General features: G+C 53.0%; 1 protein-coding gene across 7 annotated transcripts in view; it reads right to left on the minus strand.

Moving 5' to 3' along the window:
• Positions 1-15,909, minus strand: part of Foxp1 (forkhead box P1) — a 518,767-nt gene that overhangs the window by 18,310 nt on the left and 484,548 nt on the right. For all 7 annotated transcript variants that reach the window (XM_077793425.1, XM_077793427.1, XM_026392656.2 and 4 more), the window contains 2 exons: position 15,909; positions 5,887-5,970 (listed from right to left, as the gene is read on the minus strand). The exon at position 15,909 is cut by the window's right edge and continues 87 nt beyond it. In XM_077793425.1, the coding sequence (XP_077649551.1) occupies positions 5,887-5,970; position 15,909 (85 nt within the window). The remainder of the gene's footprint in view (positions 1-5,886; positions 5,971-15,908) is intronic.

Consider the following 15,909-nt stretch of genomic DNA (forward strand, 5'->3'; position numbering starts at 1 on the left):
TTACTCCTCCTGACTCCCTTGAGAAGGTCATCCAGCCTGCTCTCCTAGTGTAACCACCCAAAACGAACCTCATGAATATTTGGCGAGGGTAAGCCCGACCCTCTGGTTGCTAACATCCAAGAAAAGTAGAGGAGCCCCACACAGTGACCCCAGATGCAAAAAGGACTCGATTCCTGCGAAGCTCTTAAGACCTGCACCAATCCCACCACAGAGGGCAACAAAGAGAAACAACATCCCTCCAGGTTAGCTCAGCGCACCAAGAAAGAGGTACAGGTGGAATTTTCTGGATGCTTCTGAGTGTGGGTAGCAAGTGGAAATCAACAGCGAGCCAGAAGGGAGCAGAGAGGGTTTACCAGGCTTGACAAATGACACCGTGATTCACACCCACTGCTGGGCTGGCTCTAATAAGCCTCAGAGGAAGCAGCCAATCTCAGCTAATTACCAGATAAAAATGTATTGTAAGGACTCTAATTAGGAGACGCGGATGGAGGTGATCTAATGATTAAATGCTGCATCGGGTGACCCCTCCATCGGTGCGCAGTGGTGCAAGATGTCACTGGGATATTTTGTAGAAACAGTAATTCTATTTCAAGGAGGGGTGGCAGTAATGTTTGTAATGATGGCTATGAGGTAAACTAATTAAAAGGCAGTTCCTAGAGGAAGAGGGTGGCGAAAGCAGCTGTGGCCATCCAAAATCCAGAACCAGGTCTGCGTGGAGAAGCTACCGTCGAGTGGAAAATTCCCGGCTGACCCCTGCCCCTGCTATTAATTTGCAGGGAAACTAATGACACATACACACATCCCCACAAAATCGCTCTAATTGCTAATTTGCCAAAGGAGCCCAGACTTCAAATTAAACATGATGTAGCTGAGAGGGAAGGGAGAACAAAAAAGCGTGCACTCCAGATGGAGGGTGCTCTGCCTCTCAAAACCAGCAGAAGCTGGACCAGCAGCCAGTGACGTGGCCACCCTTCCCCTGCACCGCGAGTTCCTCGACTGGGAAACCTTGGGCCAGCCGAGTCTTGAGAGGAGACCATCTCGGCGACAGGCCAGGAGAGAAGGCAGCGCTGGAGGGATTCCAGACTAACCTGCACCGTCCATCACAGAGGCTCTGAAGAAGGGGACCAGGACGGCAGCCGTGGGCGAGTGGCCCAGCACACCAGGAGATACTCCTCCTCATTAGGAAAGTGGGCACCTGGGCTCCCTGGTTCTCATCTCAGCTAAGGTCTTAGGAGAGCCTCCCCTGCCCTGCCCCACCCCATCCCATCCCGCCCCAGGGCACAGAGCAGGAAGGGATGGGGCTGGGGGGGGGGTGGCGTCTGTTCCTGGTGGAAAGCCCATTTTTCTTATTGTGTTCATCTTCTATTTAAAAAGAAGTTGCTATGTTTAGAAAAGTTAGTAACTCTGAATTTCTCTCCATGGCAGGCTTCCATCACGGATGATTTCAGCAGAGATAATCTCTTTGAAACTCTGGCCAAAAGTTAAATTCTTCTGTCACTTAAAATGGCTGCAGCGTTTGATTTGCTAGAGGAGACTGAGTGTGCCCCTAGCACTCTTCTCCCTCCGTGGCCACAGCACTGCCCTGGAGGTCTCTCAGCTACCCACGGTGGTACTCAGTCCTTTCTTAAAAGATGGATCTTCACTTTTCACCCAGAGACCTCCTCTCCTATGCAAGGAAGATGAGTCACGCTGTCTTAAGAAAATAAGCAGACCGCTGATGTCAGCTCCAGACAGAGGCCTTGCTGTGGGCATGTCCAGAGGCTCCTGCCTCACTGGAAAACAGGTTCAGAGAACAAAGGGGGACCTGGAACTGAAGCCTGAGGGACGCGCACACTGGGGACCCTTGGTTCCACTGGCCGAATCCTGCCTAAACAGCAGTGAGGTCTGCAGGCAGGAATCACTGAATCAGAGCCCAGTGGTGCCAGGCCAGGAGGCAGGGCACGGGGGCAGCTGCCGGCTGTCCAGAGCCTTCGCTGCCCTCCCCTGGCAGAGGCCTGCTACAGTGCAGCAAGCAGGACACACAACCAAGACTCCCAGGCCCAAGTGAGCGGGCAGGGCGACGGATAGTCCACACAGCAGCATGGAGCCGCAGAGCCATGGACGGCAGCCCGTGCCACCTGCCGCTCCCCCAGGGTGTGCTGGCCCTTCGTTGGGGGGGGTACTTTAGTTTTTATAGTAGCTAAAAGCCATTTCCAAACAGCCCCAACTGCTGTGGCTAAAGAAAACAGGTAACAAGGAACGTCACCCGGCCTGCTTCTCCAAACATGCTTCACGGCACTTCCGAGGGGAAGGCCCTGCCACCAGCACGGTGTCCCTCGCCCACCCAATCTGAGAGAATGCTGCTCCCCACCTGGGGGGCCCTCAGGCGCAGCTCTGCCCCGGAGCAGGGCACACTGCTCTGTCCCAGGTTATAAAACCGGATTTATGGTGTTCCCTGCCACAATGACAGCAAAAGGTCTTTTTAAAGAAATCCGTAACAACTTCATCAAGCCCTAACCGACGGGTTTCTGCGGCTGCTGTCCCGCAGCCAGTGCTCCCTGCAGTGAGCAGGGACACGGGGGGGCCTGGGCAGGTTGGAACTTCCTTAGGGCTCTAGCCACAGCTCTGCCTTCCCTGGGAAGGGAGGGTCCTTTAAAACATCCGCACTGCACTAAGGTGGCCCTTCGCCACCCACGGGTGCCCAGCCCGAGAGCCTGCGGCCACCCCCAGGGATTCTCCACCCTTTTCCATGCAGGAGCAACCCGAGAGCAGGGAGCGCCTCCCCTCCCAGCGTGCACCCCGAGGACGCGGCCATACGCTCCCAAGCCTTCATCCCCCTCGGCCTGGCCTTCTAGAGGTCTCTACCCGTCCACCTTTCAGGCTCTCAGGCAGCACTGAACCCAGACACCCAGGGCCATCGCCTTCCCTGCCCCATCAATCTCTGCTGGAAGAGGAGCTTGCCTTCCCAGGCAGACATTCCCCTGGAAGATAGCCGCCCTCGCGTCCTGGGCACAGTCCTGAGAGAAAAGGGACAGCAAGACAGGGCACTGGCATGGCCGTGGCCCCCGGCTCTCTTCCCAGGGGCTCCCGCTCAGATCCACGCCACCGTGGACACTGTCCTGTGGTCAGTGCCCCTCTAGCCATCATGATCCAAGAACCTCCACCCTGGGATTCAGACAGTGCATCCCAGCTGACATCAGAGCAGTCCAAGAAGGGCAGGGACAGCCGGGCGACTGGGGACAAGCAGAGAGACTCGCACCCCACAGCACCCAGTGTGGGCAGCACTTACAGCAAGGCGTTCTGTCACTCAGTGACTAAGGATTCTTAAAGAAACACACAGCTGCTCTTCCACAGGAATGGACCCTATGGCAGGGCCACGCCCCCAGTCCCCGAGGCTCACCTCGGCACGAGCCCGGCGCCCAAACTCACACCAGGCTCCAACACCAGGCCCGACAAATTAATTACCTGCCAGTGGGGACACTTGACACGTGAAGATGGGTGGCCACACGGCGCTGGGCCCCCAGAGTCGCCAGTGGCAAGGGCGTGTGTGCTGTGCCCTTCCCTCAGCGCTCTTCTTGGCAAGGAAGTGAAAATTTATGCAAAACATCACACGTCTATCTTCTATAATTAATTTCCCAATGCCTCACCTATACATATTTTAATAATTCCTGATTTATAAGATGGTATCTATAATAAAATTTTCTATTTTCCAATAAATGAAAAGAAGGCAGGTTCTTTCGGACGGCAGAGTGTGTGACACAGTATCTGCTTGCCAGGCACCGATTTCACTTCTTACATGCAAGTTAAAGGATAAGGGATTTATAAAGCAGCCTGTGAAGGGAACCACTTTTCATACACAAATGTGATCTTTTTTTTCCCAAAGGGTAATACAACAGTACATTTACATAAACTAATCCAAACAATCTATGTATTTGACAATGGCGAGCCTCACACAGACGGCCATTGTTGGTTTACATCTCGGGGCTCTTTATCCTGCCTTGTAGAGCTGTGCTAGCTGTCAAAGGTTTGACTTGGACTCTAAATAAATGGTTATAGAAGTGCTGTGCGGCGATATTGGACTTCTTTGCAAAAGAAAACCTGCTGTGTATGAATTCAAAAGCTATTAATTTTTCAGTCAAAAATATTCGTGCCTATTTCTTTTAATAAAGAAATACTGTGCTGAGCTACTGAGAGATAATGTTGACTAGGGGTAGAGAATTTTCAATAGAGCAGTTAAAAATAAATTTAGTAGGAGGTCCCCTTCAAAGTTATAATTTTCTAGAATGTAAAACATTTTTTTTTAACACTAATCAAGGCAAACCATCCTTTCCTGTTCACCCACCCCCACTGCTGCTTTTCCCTGTTTACAGGAGGCTTAACACGGTCCCTGGGGCCATTCCCAAGGGTCCTCTCAGCCAGTGTGGGCTTCGCGTATATGGTGCCCACGCGGGCTTGCCCTTCCTCTCTGTGGACAGATCCCTCCTCCTGCCAAACAGCCCTGTGATCCCCAACAAGTCCTCTCCTAGGTGCTGCGTCAATCCGACCTGAATCCAGGGAGGAAGAGGACACTACCCCCTTCTTCCCCTGCAGCGAGTGGGAGAACTTCCACTGGAGTCGTCTCTAGGCCTCCCGAGGGCTCGAGACAGTGCGTGCCCTGGGTCCCCAGCCATGCCACTGCGGGCTCCACTCTTCCAGAACCCTCCTCAGAAGAAGGGGCTGGGGGAGGGCAGAGCCGAAGGCATGGTTCCTTCCTTCCTGGTGGTAACCTGCCCGTCCAGTCCTACAGCCATCCCAGGGAAGTACACGGACTAAGGACTCTCTCCTAGTAAAAATGGATACGCAGAGTGGTTAATGATTTTATGTCCTATATCTCAGTAATGTGCTCTGTTTCAGACATTAATTTTGTCTGCCAACTGCATCTTGGCAGGCTACCATATTTGCTGGGTTAATAGTCTGACTCCGTTTTATTTCTATCACCATAAATCATACATATATGGGTGTGTGTTTGCTTTATTTATAGAAAAAAATCAGTCAAAACAGATAAACCAATACTTTGCCATTATGCTGCATCATTGCATATTGATTAAAATTGCTGGTACTAACTATAGATTGTCAACGCTCAATTAATTTTCACACAGTGACTCCCAGCAAAATCAAATAAAGGCAGTGTACCTTTAAATTTTACAAATCTTAAAATCAAGAGGCAAAGCACTGTCTCCATTTTGAATAATCAGTTGAAGCTACCAGGAGGTTTTTAGGAACATGTGTGAGAGAGAGAGACACCCGCTCAAGAGAGCTCATTCCCAGGAGCAAGGTCCCAGGCAGGATCTGCACTTGGGCATCATCCTCGCACCTGGGTGTTCACCGCTCATGCTGCGATGGCACCCTTCAAGGCCTTCTACAGGGAACCAAGAGCTAGGAGAACCCTGGTCCTGCCTGCACGGAGCTCACTCCCCGCCGGGTGCCGGGTGCACCGGGCGTCTCCATCACGCGGGCTGCAGCAGCCCAACAGGGTCCTTTCCCCTTGACCATCACTTGGGCTGGACTCTTCCTGCCCCTGTACTAACACAACACTGTCCCTGGCCCTGCCTGGCCTAGATGCCTCTTCCTTCTGCTGCCATGGTCCCGCCCCTGGCAAGCGCTCAGAATGCGTTTCAGTACCAGGGTTCAGCGGAGATGACTCTGCTCCAAACAAGAGCTGGTAGCTTGGCCTCACGGGCAAGGACCATGTCTGACTCATCCCGTGTCTCCCCAGATGCCCGGCACACTGCCCTCACCAGGAATGGGCACCAGAAACCTCCGCACGAAAACGTGCCCCTGCAGGGCTGTCCCCCTCCCCACACCTGGACAGGAGGCAGAAGAGGACCACTCAGTGTCATGGCCCCCTGGATGTCCACCAGTACTTACGGGCTGAGGGGCGGCTTTGGGTTCCGTAGACTTCACATGCAGGTGGGTCATCATGGCCTGGAGGCGTTCTTTGTCTTTAGCAAGCTAGTAGGAAGAAAAGGGGTCGTTCGTTATCTCTGAGAATACAGATGCACGACTGTTTCACTAAATCACACATATTCCATGTAACTATGGCTCCACGAAGTGTGAGAAAACCATGTGCTGGCCTCTTCATTTTGGAATTCATAGACACACTGCCAAACGCCCAGGAACCGGAGGTGTGAGTGTGAGATTTCTCAAGACCAGATGCATTAGCCTTGAACTGGGGAGTTCCCGACCTGCCGGCACCAAGGAGGCCCGGGGAGCAGGCCCAGGTAAAGACACAGGTGAATCATGCCTGTTGACTAGCCTGACTCAGAGGATGGTGAGTGAGGCAGCTACGACTCGTAGACGCACCTGTTGGGGTCGTGGAGAAACCCAGACAGATGGATACATCTGTGCAGACGTAGGCTCACCTTTCTTCACAGGTAGCACAGAGTAAGACGGTGCTGGCGGGTGACGTCAGCAGAGAGAACCAGGGTCAGAAGTCTGGTGGACAGTTCCCATCCCCACCGGGACACAGTGAGCTCACTCACGTATTCATGTGGGGACTTGCCGTACGGTTCCCATCCCCACGGGGACAGAGTGAGCTCACACACATGTCCAAGTGGGGACCCGCCATTATCGTGATCTGAGTCTTCTGATGTCAGGAGACGTTTCTGATTGGAGGCATAGAGCAGGTGCTGGCTTCCTACTTATTGGGTGCTACAACCTTTGTGCTTGGGCTGTTTTAACTCAACGACTTTGATGACTCAAGACAGTTGGGCACAGGGAATATACAGTGACAACTTTGGTTTAAAAAGGGGGAAATATATCCCCCCAAAGGTAAAAGGTATATTTAAAAGAACAGCAGAGTGCCTCAGTGAAAATACAGGAGAGATTAATGAGAGCAAGGGAGAGTGGGAGGGCAGAAGGGGAGAGAGAATGGGAAAGAATCTACATATAGTTTTATTTCAATACTTTTCTAGACCATTTTTCCAAAATAATACCTTAGCAATGCGAAGGGGCTCATTCCTTCTATGTGACATAATTCACCTTACATCCTTTTGAAAGCAATTTTTGCAAGATGACAATTATTCCAAAATTGAAAATGCTTCACTTTTGTAGGGAAGTGACTGTCTGCGGGGAGAGGGGCTCGGGCATGGGGGCAGACGGAAAAGAGGGCAAGGTACAAAAGGAGCAGAGCACCACGGGCTCGTCCTGGCTGGATGACTCAGTCGCAAACCATATCGCGTTTGATTTTTTTCTTTCTCTTTATTCCCTTGTGGCTCAGGGAGGAATAAATTAAGAAGAAGAAGAAAAAAAGCCTTACAGTGTTAGCATTTATCTTTCAACAAACAGGAAATGAAAATGATTCCATATTAGGAGTCACTTTATGTTATTCATCCTGCTCTTTAGCGAGTTATCGAACAGCCGAACTCAGGGAGCCCTGAATACATAATGCTGAAGGAATTCAGTTTCCCAAAGCGACTCAGTTGGAACAATTAAAATGTTGGGAATGGCATTTTAGTGCAGTTACTTATTTTTTTTTATGTGAAGTCTCCTAAGCTATTTTTTTATATTAAAACTTAGAAAAAATTCTTAGATTAAAAAAAGAAAAACTGCTTGGTTTTAAAATCGTCACGGGGCAGGAGGACTGTGAAGCATCTCTGGCGCCCTTTTCTTTTTTTGATAGGGGAGATTGAACCCTGAGCCCTTTTATTATATTTTATTTAGAGACAGGATCTCATGGAGTTGCCAAGGCTGGTTTTGAACTTGTGATCCTCCTGCCCCAGCCTCCCAAGCTGCTGGGATTACAGGTGTGCACCACCGTGCCCAGCTAGGTTGCTCTTTTTAAAAACAAGAAGGGACTGGCCATGCTGGACAACCCGAATTAAAGGGTCAGAGGTGCTACTTACTCAAGACTCTGCTGAATATGACTTAATTTGGGAGTGACATTATTAGTGCAGCAATTACAGAAACCAAGTCCGATAAAAGGAACACCGAAGCTTCCCACATCAAAAGGAACCAGTCCATCCAAATGTCAGCCCGGCTGGGCTACCCCAACCTCACACTGTACTGGAGAGACAGCCCCTGGACACGTGTCCACAGCACACGCACAACCCCACAGGTGACAGCCACAAGAAGGGGGACTTGGAAGAACCCACGTGGCGAGCTCCTACGAGCCTCGGCTCAGCATCCCAGGGAAGGTCCCGTAACAAGGAAGAACTGCAGCTTGTGTTGGGGTCAGCGCAAACCCACCCGGACCACTCCCCAGACAGGCCCGGGGCTTGGTCAACGGTCGCCCCCAACAAACTGTTCCCACCATTAGGAAAAGAAACCCACCAGACTGGCTTTGTGTTTTAGGGCAAAATGGCAACACGTTCACACTCGAGGAACCACATCTTGCTCTGCAGGAGCCGCAGGGCCCTTGTGGAGCTGGCTGGTCCTTCACAGGCGTCCATGTCCCCTATGGCTTGAACGCATCACCCCCGGGCCTTGTGTCCCCTACGGCTTGAACGCATCACCCCTGAGCCTTGCTGCCCATCAGCCCTCCCACACCCTCTCCTCCCAGAACGGAGACACAGATACTCGGCTCGGCCCGCAGACTCCAGCTCCCTCTGAACCGGAAGGAGCCCCAGGAAGGGCAGGGAGAGGCGGTGGCTGGTGCAGGCCAAAGGCCGACTAAAGCTCCAGCAAGTTAACAAGAAACGTTAACGCTGTGACACCAAGACGAGAACGGGTGGGCCAGAACAGGTGGGTGGCAGACAAGAACCACCGTGGTCACGGCAGGCGGAGCTGCTCAGGGTGGGTGGTCACCTGCAGCTCTGACCCGTGCTCCGCTGTCCATTCTCCTGTGTGTGCAATGGCCATCTGAGCTCTGAGGGGTCACTCTGCAGAGGAGACGCGCCCTGTGTAGGCCAGGGACTGGTGCCTCGTGAATACTCAGAATTCAGGCACAATTACATGAGTCTACACTGGCTGAGTGTGTGTTTAGAATCTGGGTCCACACAACAGGGGTTCAATGGAGCTGGGCTAGCTGGGAAGAGGAATGATTTTAGGGTTTTAGGGGACGGAAAGATAAAGCCCTTCCTCGCGGGCAATCACCCTTGGCTCTTGCAGCATCTTCCCTGCACGGGGGACACTGTGCCCTCTTCTGTTAGTGTGGCCTCGGATCACGTCTGCAGAGCTGCAGGAGAAGACCAAGGACATTCCGCGGTCCCTTAGCAGAGCAGGGAAACAAAACTGCTACAACGAGAACGGGGCTTGGTCTGTGTTCAGTGGTGCCGACATCTCAACGGAGGACAACAAGGGCCAGGCTGGTCACTCCACTCAGTGGAGGTGAGGCCTGGTTGGCCACTTGAGGTCCTCCAGTCCTGGGGAAACTGAGGCCACAGGCAAAACCATCAGAGGGCATGCAGATAGCAGGGGCCAGAAAGAAGACCAGGGTCCCGGTGGGCACTGTGGGCTTGGTCGGATGGGATCACAGGGATCACCTGAGTTTTCTATTGCCTCTGCCTCTGCCCCTCACCCCTGAGCTGGTCTCCGCTTCTGGGCCTCCAGAGCAGGCGTGCAAAGTCAGCAGACACCACCCTGCCCTGCCAAGCCCACGCTTCCACATCTGCAAGCAGATGGTCTCGTTGGAACAAGGCCTCCACGTGTGCAGGGAACCAGGCAAGTCTGGGAGACCGTGCCCTCTGCCACGCACATGCATACACACACTATACACACACTACACACATTATGCACACACTACACACTATACACACACTACACACATTATGCACACACTACACACTATACACACACTACACACACCGTACACACTCTACACATGCACACACACCCCGCACACATTCACACACTACACGCACACACATACCTGACCCCTGGGAGGAACACAACCCAAGTCCTGCTGGCAAACCCAGCAGTGGCTGAGCCGCCGTTCTCCTTCCCACTCCAGGGCAGCTCCAGTGCCCGCTGAGCTCAGCCCCGGGGACAACCTGTCAAGACTCCTTAGCCACAGGCGCTGGTGGCGGGCAGTCCATGGCTTGTTTCACCCGGCCGCAGGCCCTCCCCGTCCTCACGCACCGCCCCGTCTCAGCATTCCTCACGAGCTGTTCTTAAAGGCTCTCTCGACATTTGAAGCAGACGCACACTAACAGTCAGTCATAGTCTAGGAATTCCAGTGCTCCCGGAGTTAGGCAGGATTCTAAATCATGAAAAGTCAGCACCTTGGTGTTCAAGGGATGAGGAAGGGAGAAACCTGGACTCCCTCTCTTCTCCTCCTTGGTCCCAGCTGCAAAGCGGTGTCCGTGCGAGGCTACACTACTGTTGGGCACTCTGTCCCCAGCTCACTCGGGGAGCTGGCTCAGGGGGTCAGAGAGGACTGAAGCGGGCAGCACTGCTAGAGCCGCTCACTGAGGCCTGGAGCTGGGTGAGGATGAGCCACTCTAACAGGGACCCCATGGCAGGCAAAGTGCCTCTAGCAAGGCGTGGTGCGGGACTCGGTCCCCACCCGCCAGGGCAGCCCTGCACGTCCCTCCCTGCCGCACCTTCTCAGAGCTCTCAGTGCCTCGTGCAGGTGGGACCTTCCCAGGGACCTTGCCGGGCTCCACAGGAGATGGCTCTGGGAAGCAGAGGGGACGCCACCCACGAGCCAGCCAGGTTTTAAAACCAGCCTCGGCAGCTCACGGCATAAGCCCAGAGCCCCGAGGGCCACGGGGACCCCTGGGCAAGAGGAAGGGCTCGGGCTGCCAGGCCTTGTGGCCCTCCCAGGCTTTGCTCAGTATTTAACGGTGGCTTGCAGCAAGTGACTCTGCCTGCCTCTGCCTTGGGGTGCTCCTCCAGGAGGAGTGGGAAGGGAAATTGTCTCCTGGGATCTAGGAGGCTGGCGGTGGTCACCCTCACCATGGGGATCCTCCCGCCTTTTCCAACACAGCAGCAGCATGACACCACACGTGCTCACTAGAGGCGAGACACAGGCTAATCCCTAACCTCCCGTTTTTTTTCTTTAAAAAGTGACTCAGAACCAAGGGAAGAGGGTGAGCGCTGTTCATAGGGAAGGCGAGGATGTGACGGAACTGGGGACAGTGTCTTGGCAGACAGCGGCTCAGGGAAGAGTGGTCCCTGAGCTCCTCTGAAGTGATCATGAGCGGAACGAGGGGCACTCAAGCGCTCTTGTCCCCAGCTTGCCCAAGACGCTCTCAGCTTTTAAACTGAAAACCCCAAGTCTCAAAAATCTCCCTCATTCCCAGCAAGCAGACCTCGGGTCAGCCCGTCTCGTTTGGAACAGACACACGGATTTCAGGAAGGCGAGCGCCGTCCTTCTCCCTCACCCTACAATCCGACTCAGTCCTCCAGGGCCCTCGGCCAGACTGTCCTTGTCAAAGGCTCCCCCTCTCTTAGGAACCTGGCCTGGTGCGGTGGTGGAGGCTGGTCCCTGGCCAGGAAGCGGCACCCGGGGCCTGGATCACCACGGAGCTCCCTCAATCATGTGTTAAGCAGCAGAAGCCGCACATCTAACTCCTGCCCGTCCACAGGCAGTGGTGCGGTCCCCGCTGAGTTGCCGCCGTCTCTTGCTGCGTTAATACCCATCTCAGAGGGTCTCTCAGTGACGGGGCTGCAGGACACTGTCCTGAGCCCTCAGGCTCTGCCTCAGCTCCCAGTCCTCTCTATCCCTGCATGCCAAAGACACCCCACCCCAGGACTCAGGACAGTCTGACCCCATGGCGCAGTCCTGGGACACAAGGAAACCCATCTCTCATCAGGAAAAGGCAGCTACGCTAGCGATGCCTGGTTTTCCGAGAGAGGCAGGTCCTGGCTGGCTGCTGTCTGCTGAACAGGACGCTTCCTTGCCTCCAAGTGGAAAGCCCCCCCCGCCCCCCCCCCGAACACAAAAGGCTGACAGATAAGCACGTCATGAATGCACCTGCACTGAGACCATGTGAGAATGCTGCCCCACTTCTAACGCACCCCTTTGTACAACATTCCGGAAGAATCTGTCAAGGAGACATTCAAGAGATGAAATCTTACACTGTACTCTCTGACCTCAAAAAGTCCTGCTTTTGGTTTCATTTATGCACAGGAGCCCATCGGCAGCTCTGTGAAGGGAAGTGTCTCTAGCCACTGTTCCCTGAGACTGAGGGACATCACTGACAGACGAGACACAAAGGGCCGTCTCTCATGGGTAAGAGGAATTTTCTGGGGTTCAGATGCCAGGGCCTGCACAGGTACACAGCCCAGGGCTCAAGTGGCCTCCACTAGTGACGGTCACTGCTGGACCTGAATCTGCCCTCTGAAGCCTCCTGTTGGTCCTTTACTGTGATCCTCTAGTTTAGACCTAAGGAGCCTCCATCACTGCACGCTGGAAGATCTGGTCCAGTGTTCCAGGCTCAAGGGCTGCTGTGTGGACAGAGGCCTGTGGGCCTGCCGCTTCACAGCTCTCCTCCTGCTCCGGCCCAGCCACCACCCTTGGGGAACGGCTCTCCCCTGGAGGGCTCAATGGTACCAACGGTTCTCAAAGTCAAGTTACTCCATGCAGATTCTGCAGCCCACTCTGAGATGCCTGGAGGTTCAGGAAATTTCCTGGACTGGGGTACACTTCTCTAATGGAAAAGAAGTAGCCCTTGGGCCAGGCAGGTAGAGGGCACTCCCTCTAGGGCAGTGAACCCCAGCCTACGATGTGAGGATGGGGGACAGTGTCCTGGGAAAGGGCACCTGCAAAGGCCACTCTCCATGCATAAACGTGTCTGCTCCCGTGTTCCTGCTGGAGCAGGGGCCTCATTCCCTGTTCTCAGCCTCCACAGGCACCAGGACTGTCAGTCGAGGGTCCATTCAGAAGTGCACTTCCCGACACCAGCCTGAGAAGTGGCAAGTGCAACCACACTGACATGGAGGCGCTGAGCTTCAGAGAAACAGGAAGCCTTGTCTCAGGGTCCCCTGCAGCACTAGGATGCACCCCAGACCCTCAAGTGAGGCCTGGATAGGGCTCGTTGGAGCTCAAGAGGGTTACAGACTAAAACTGCTGGCCTTTCTTCTCTGTGTCACCTGACTGAATAACGGATGGGCAGAATCTGTTATTGTGTGACCTCTTTGTAACATCAAGACCCTCTTCTGGGTAAACATCTGGCACTTTCAAGAATGTGTTAGCGTCAGCTAGCACCATCCAATGGGTGGGTGGCTCTGCTGGAGAGTTACCAGAACTTTGTGGTCTCCTGTCACTTCTGCAGGACGGAATGCAGGGGGCCGTCCTGCCTGATGTCAGCACGACTGGACCCCACGGAGGCGCAGCCAAGATGGCGCAGGGTGGGGGTTCTGCCTACCACTTGCTAAGTGAGAAAGTATGAGGGAGGGAACACCCTCAGCAAGCCTCTGGTGACCTCCGAGGCTGGCGAGCGCTCGTGCAGCCTAGGAGGTGCCCTGACCCACTTGGGGAGAGCACAGGCTTTTCCACCTTGGCCAGGAAGGAAGGGGTGGGAGGGGAGGACAGGAGGCGTGCACAATCCAGGCAGCTGGGAACGCAGGCCCGAGGGGCTAACGGCGTAATGCCACTCGATTCCCCTCACCCTTGGCCACGGGCTGCTTTGCCATCTCACCTGAGAACCAGGGATCTGCCAGTTACTTGGCACTGCTGTGGTCGTGCACAGGCGATCCCAGCACCGCTGGCTCTGGACAGCCTCTGGAGCTGGCACCGAGGTACGGACCTCAGGGCATTTTCACCTGTTCTACAGTGGTACCCTTTGGTTTTGGTCTCCTAACTATTTAAAATGTCAAAACCTTCCTCAGCCTCTGGGATCAGGCCTGAGAAATCTGCCTACTGCTGACAAGCACTAGGCCACCATCTAATGATCCTTCAGGCCCTGCACGAGCAGCCCTGTCCAAAAGAGCCTGTCTCTCCCTCCACGGAAGCCCAGCCTGGGATGCGGCCGTCGCAGGTGACCACAACAGCACACTTTCTTGCCATCGCACCTTGCTTTCCATCACAAATTGAAAACATGATCTTCAGTTTGACCTACAGCCTTAGCACGAAAAGAAATCTATCCATACGTGAAATCTGCAGATACCCAAGACTGCTCTCCGTTTATCTTGCCACGCCCACCGAAACCCACGGTCCCATGGCCAGGAGAGATGGCCTGGCTGGCGGAGGGTCTCCCTCCCCCTGACCTCTCTCGGTACAGAGTGTACAATTAGTAAAGCAGACGCGCAGTTCCTGGGTGACTCACAACCCCTCCATCTTGCCCTGAGCATTCTGCAGCATGCAGTCCTGGGCCACCCAGAACAAGGGATCAGAGCCCATCATCAGGAGGGTGACTTTATCCAGCAATGGGCATTACTTCATAAATACCAGACCCACGCAGACCGCAGCGCCCGGGCGTACATACTGTGGAACTCGGGTTTTCACAGGCATAGGGTGCTAAATCTATCACTTTTTTTTTTCCTTCTTCACAACAGGTTAGGTTTAAGGATATTTCCAAAGACATACAAAAATTGGGGATTTTTTTGATGTGACCTTTGCCTGGATAAATATCTTACTGTTCTGCTAAGTTTCTGTGTGTCATTAGAATGGACATCATTAACTAGCTCTAGAAAATAAAATCCTACTAACAAAACACAATTTGTCATATAAGGTGAGAGCTAATTTAAAAAAAAAAAAGATTCTTTCTATCTAGAAAACTTACAACAAAAAGTTTAAGTGGTGTTTGGGCTGATTTTTCTCTGCAACTATTTGAAGCTGTAAATGACTTAACTCGGTGAAATTCCAAATGTAATTATCTCCTGTACTTAGCCGAGGGCTCTCCATATATCTCGGCATTGCTGCCTTGCATACAAAATAGGTTTCCGATGGCTGGTACCCACGTAACGTGCAGTGCTGTTTTAATTTCGCCTCGTTGACTAACCTCTCGCCCACTCGGCACCAGCCAGAGGAAGAAGCCGCAGAGTCACGGGTACTCAAAAGCGCTCTGGAACTTGGTTGCATAAATGGGGTTTACAGGGTCAGGCTTCTGTAACTGTACATTTTAATAATCTCTATTTCTGACCCAATTTTTACTTCTAGAAACTAATTTTCTATTAATTATGCCAAGAATGGGATTATTGTTCAAATATGGTATTTTATCAACAAGCCGTACCAGGCGGTGGAACCCCCTTTAGGAATGCCCCCATCTCTCACGCCTAGGAAAATATGAACAAGTCATGAAATAGGTCCAACATGGCACAATGGCTTTCTAAACACCAAATCATACCATGTGTAAATAGATACAAGTATTTATGCACATTTTATTCACATATATGTGAATATATCTATTTTGGTACTAGGAAATTAACTTGGGGGTGCTCTGCCACTGAGCTACACCCCTAGACCTTTTCACTTTTTGAGACAGGGTCTGCCTAAGTTGCTGAGGCTTCCCTTGAATTTGTGATCCTCCTGCCTCAACCTCCCAAGGTGCTAAGACTACAGGGGTGCGCCACCGTGCCTGGCTCTGTGTGTATATTTTCAATGTGTGCCATGAGCACTCAGTGGTGGAGAGAAATGGGTGCCACGTAGGAGGAGGAATGACCCTCATATGCCTTCCACTCCGACATGGCACAACACACCTCCCTGTGCCCACACTCCTCTCCCCAAACTGCAGTTTAACACCAGTAGCAACTTGAGGGAATTAGTTCAGCAACAGGTAACCAGAAAGGAAAATGAGGAGAGGAAAGGGAGGGAGAATGGGGGAGAGATGGAAAAGCTGAGGTGGTGGCCATGAACTGGCTACACACACACACACACACACACACACACACACACACACACGGCCTGGGGGTGACCAGACGTCAGGGTAGCAGTTCCCAGGCTAAATGTGCCCAAAGAGTTAAAAAACAATAATAAAGGACGACCACAGGCTTCGGACTTTCAGTACCGAGCACACAGGAACCCATTGTAGAACACCAAGGGAAGGTTAGAAATAAAGGGGCTTTACC

This window comes from Urocitellus parryii, chromosome 16, assembly GCF_045843805.1.
Source record: "Urocitellus parryii isolate mUroPar1 chromosome 16, mUroPar1.hap1, whole genome shotgun sequence".
NCBI lineage: Eukaryota > Metazoa > Chordata > Mammalia > Rodentia > Sciuridae > Urocitellus > Urocitellus parryii.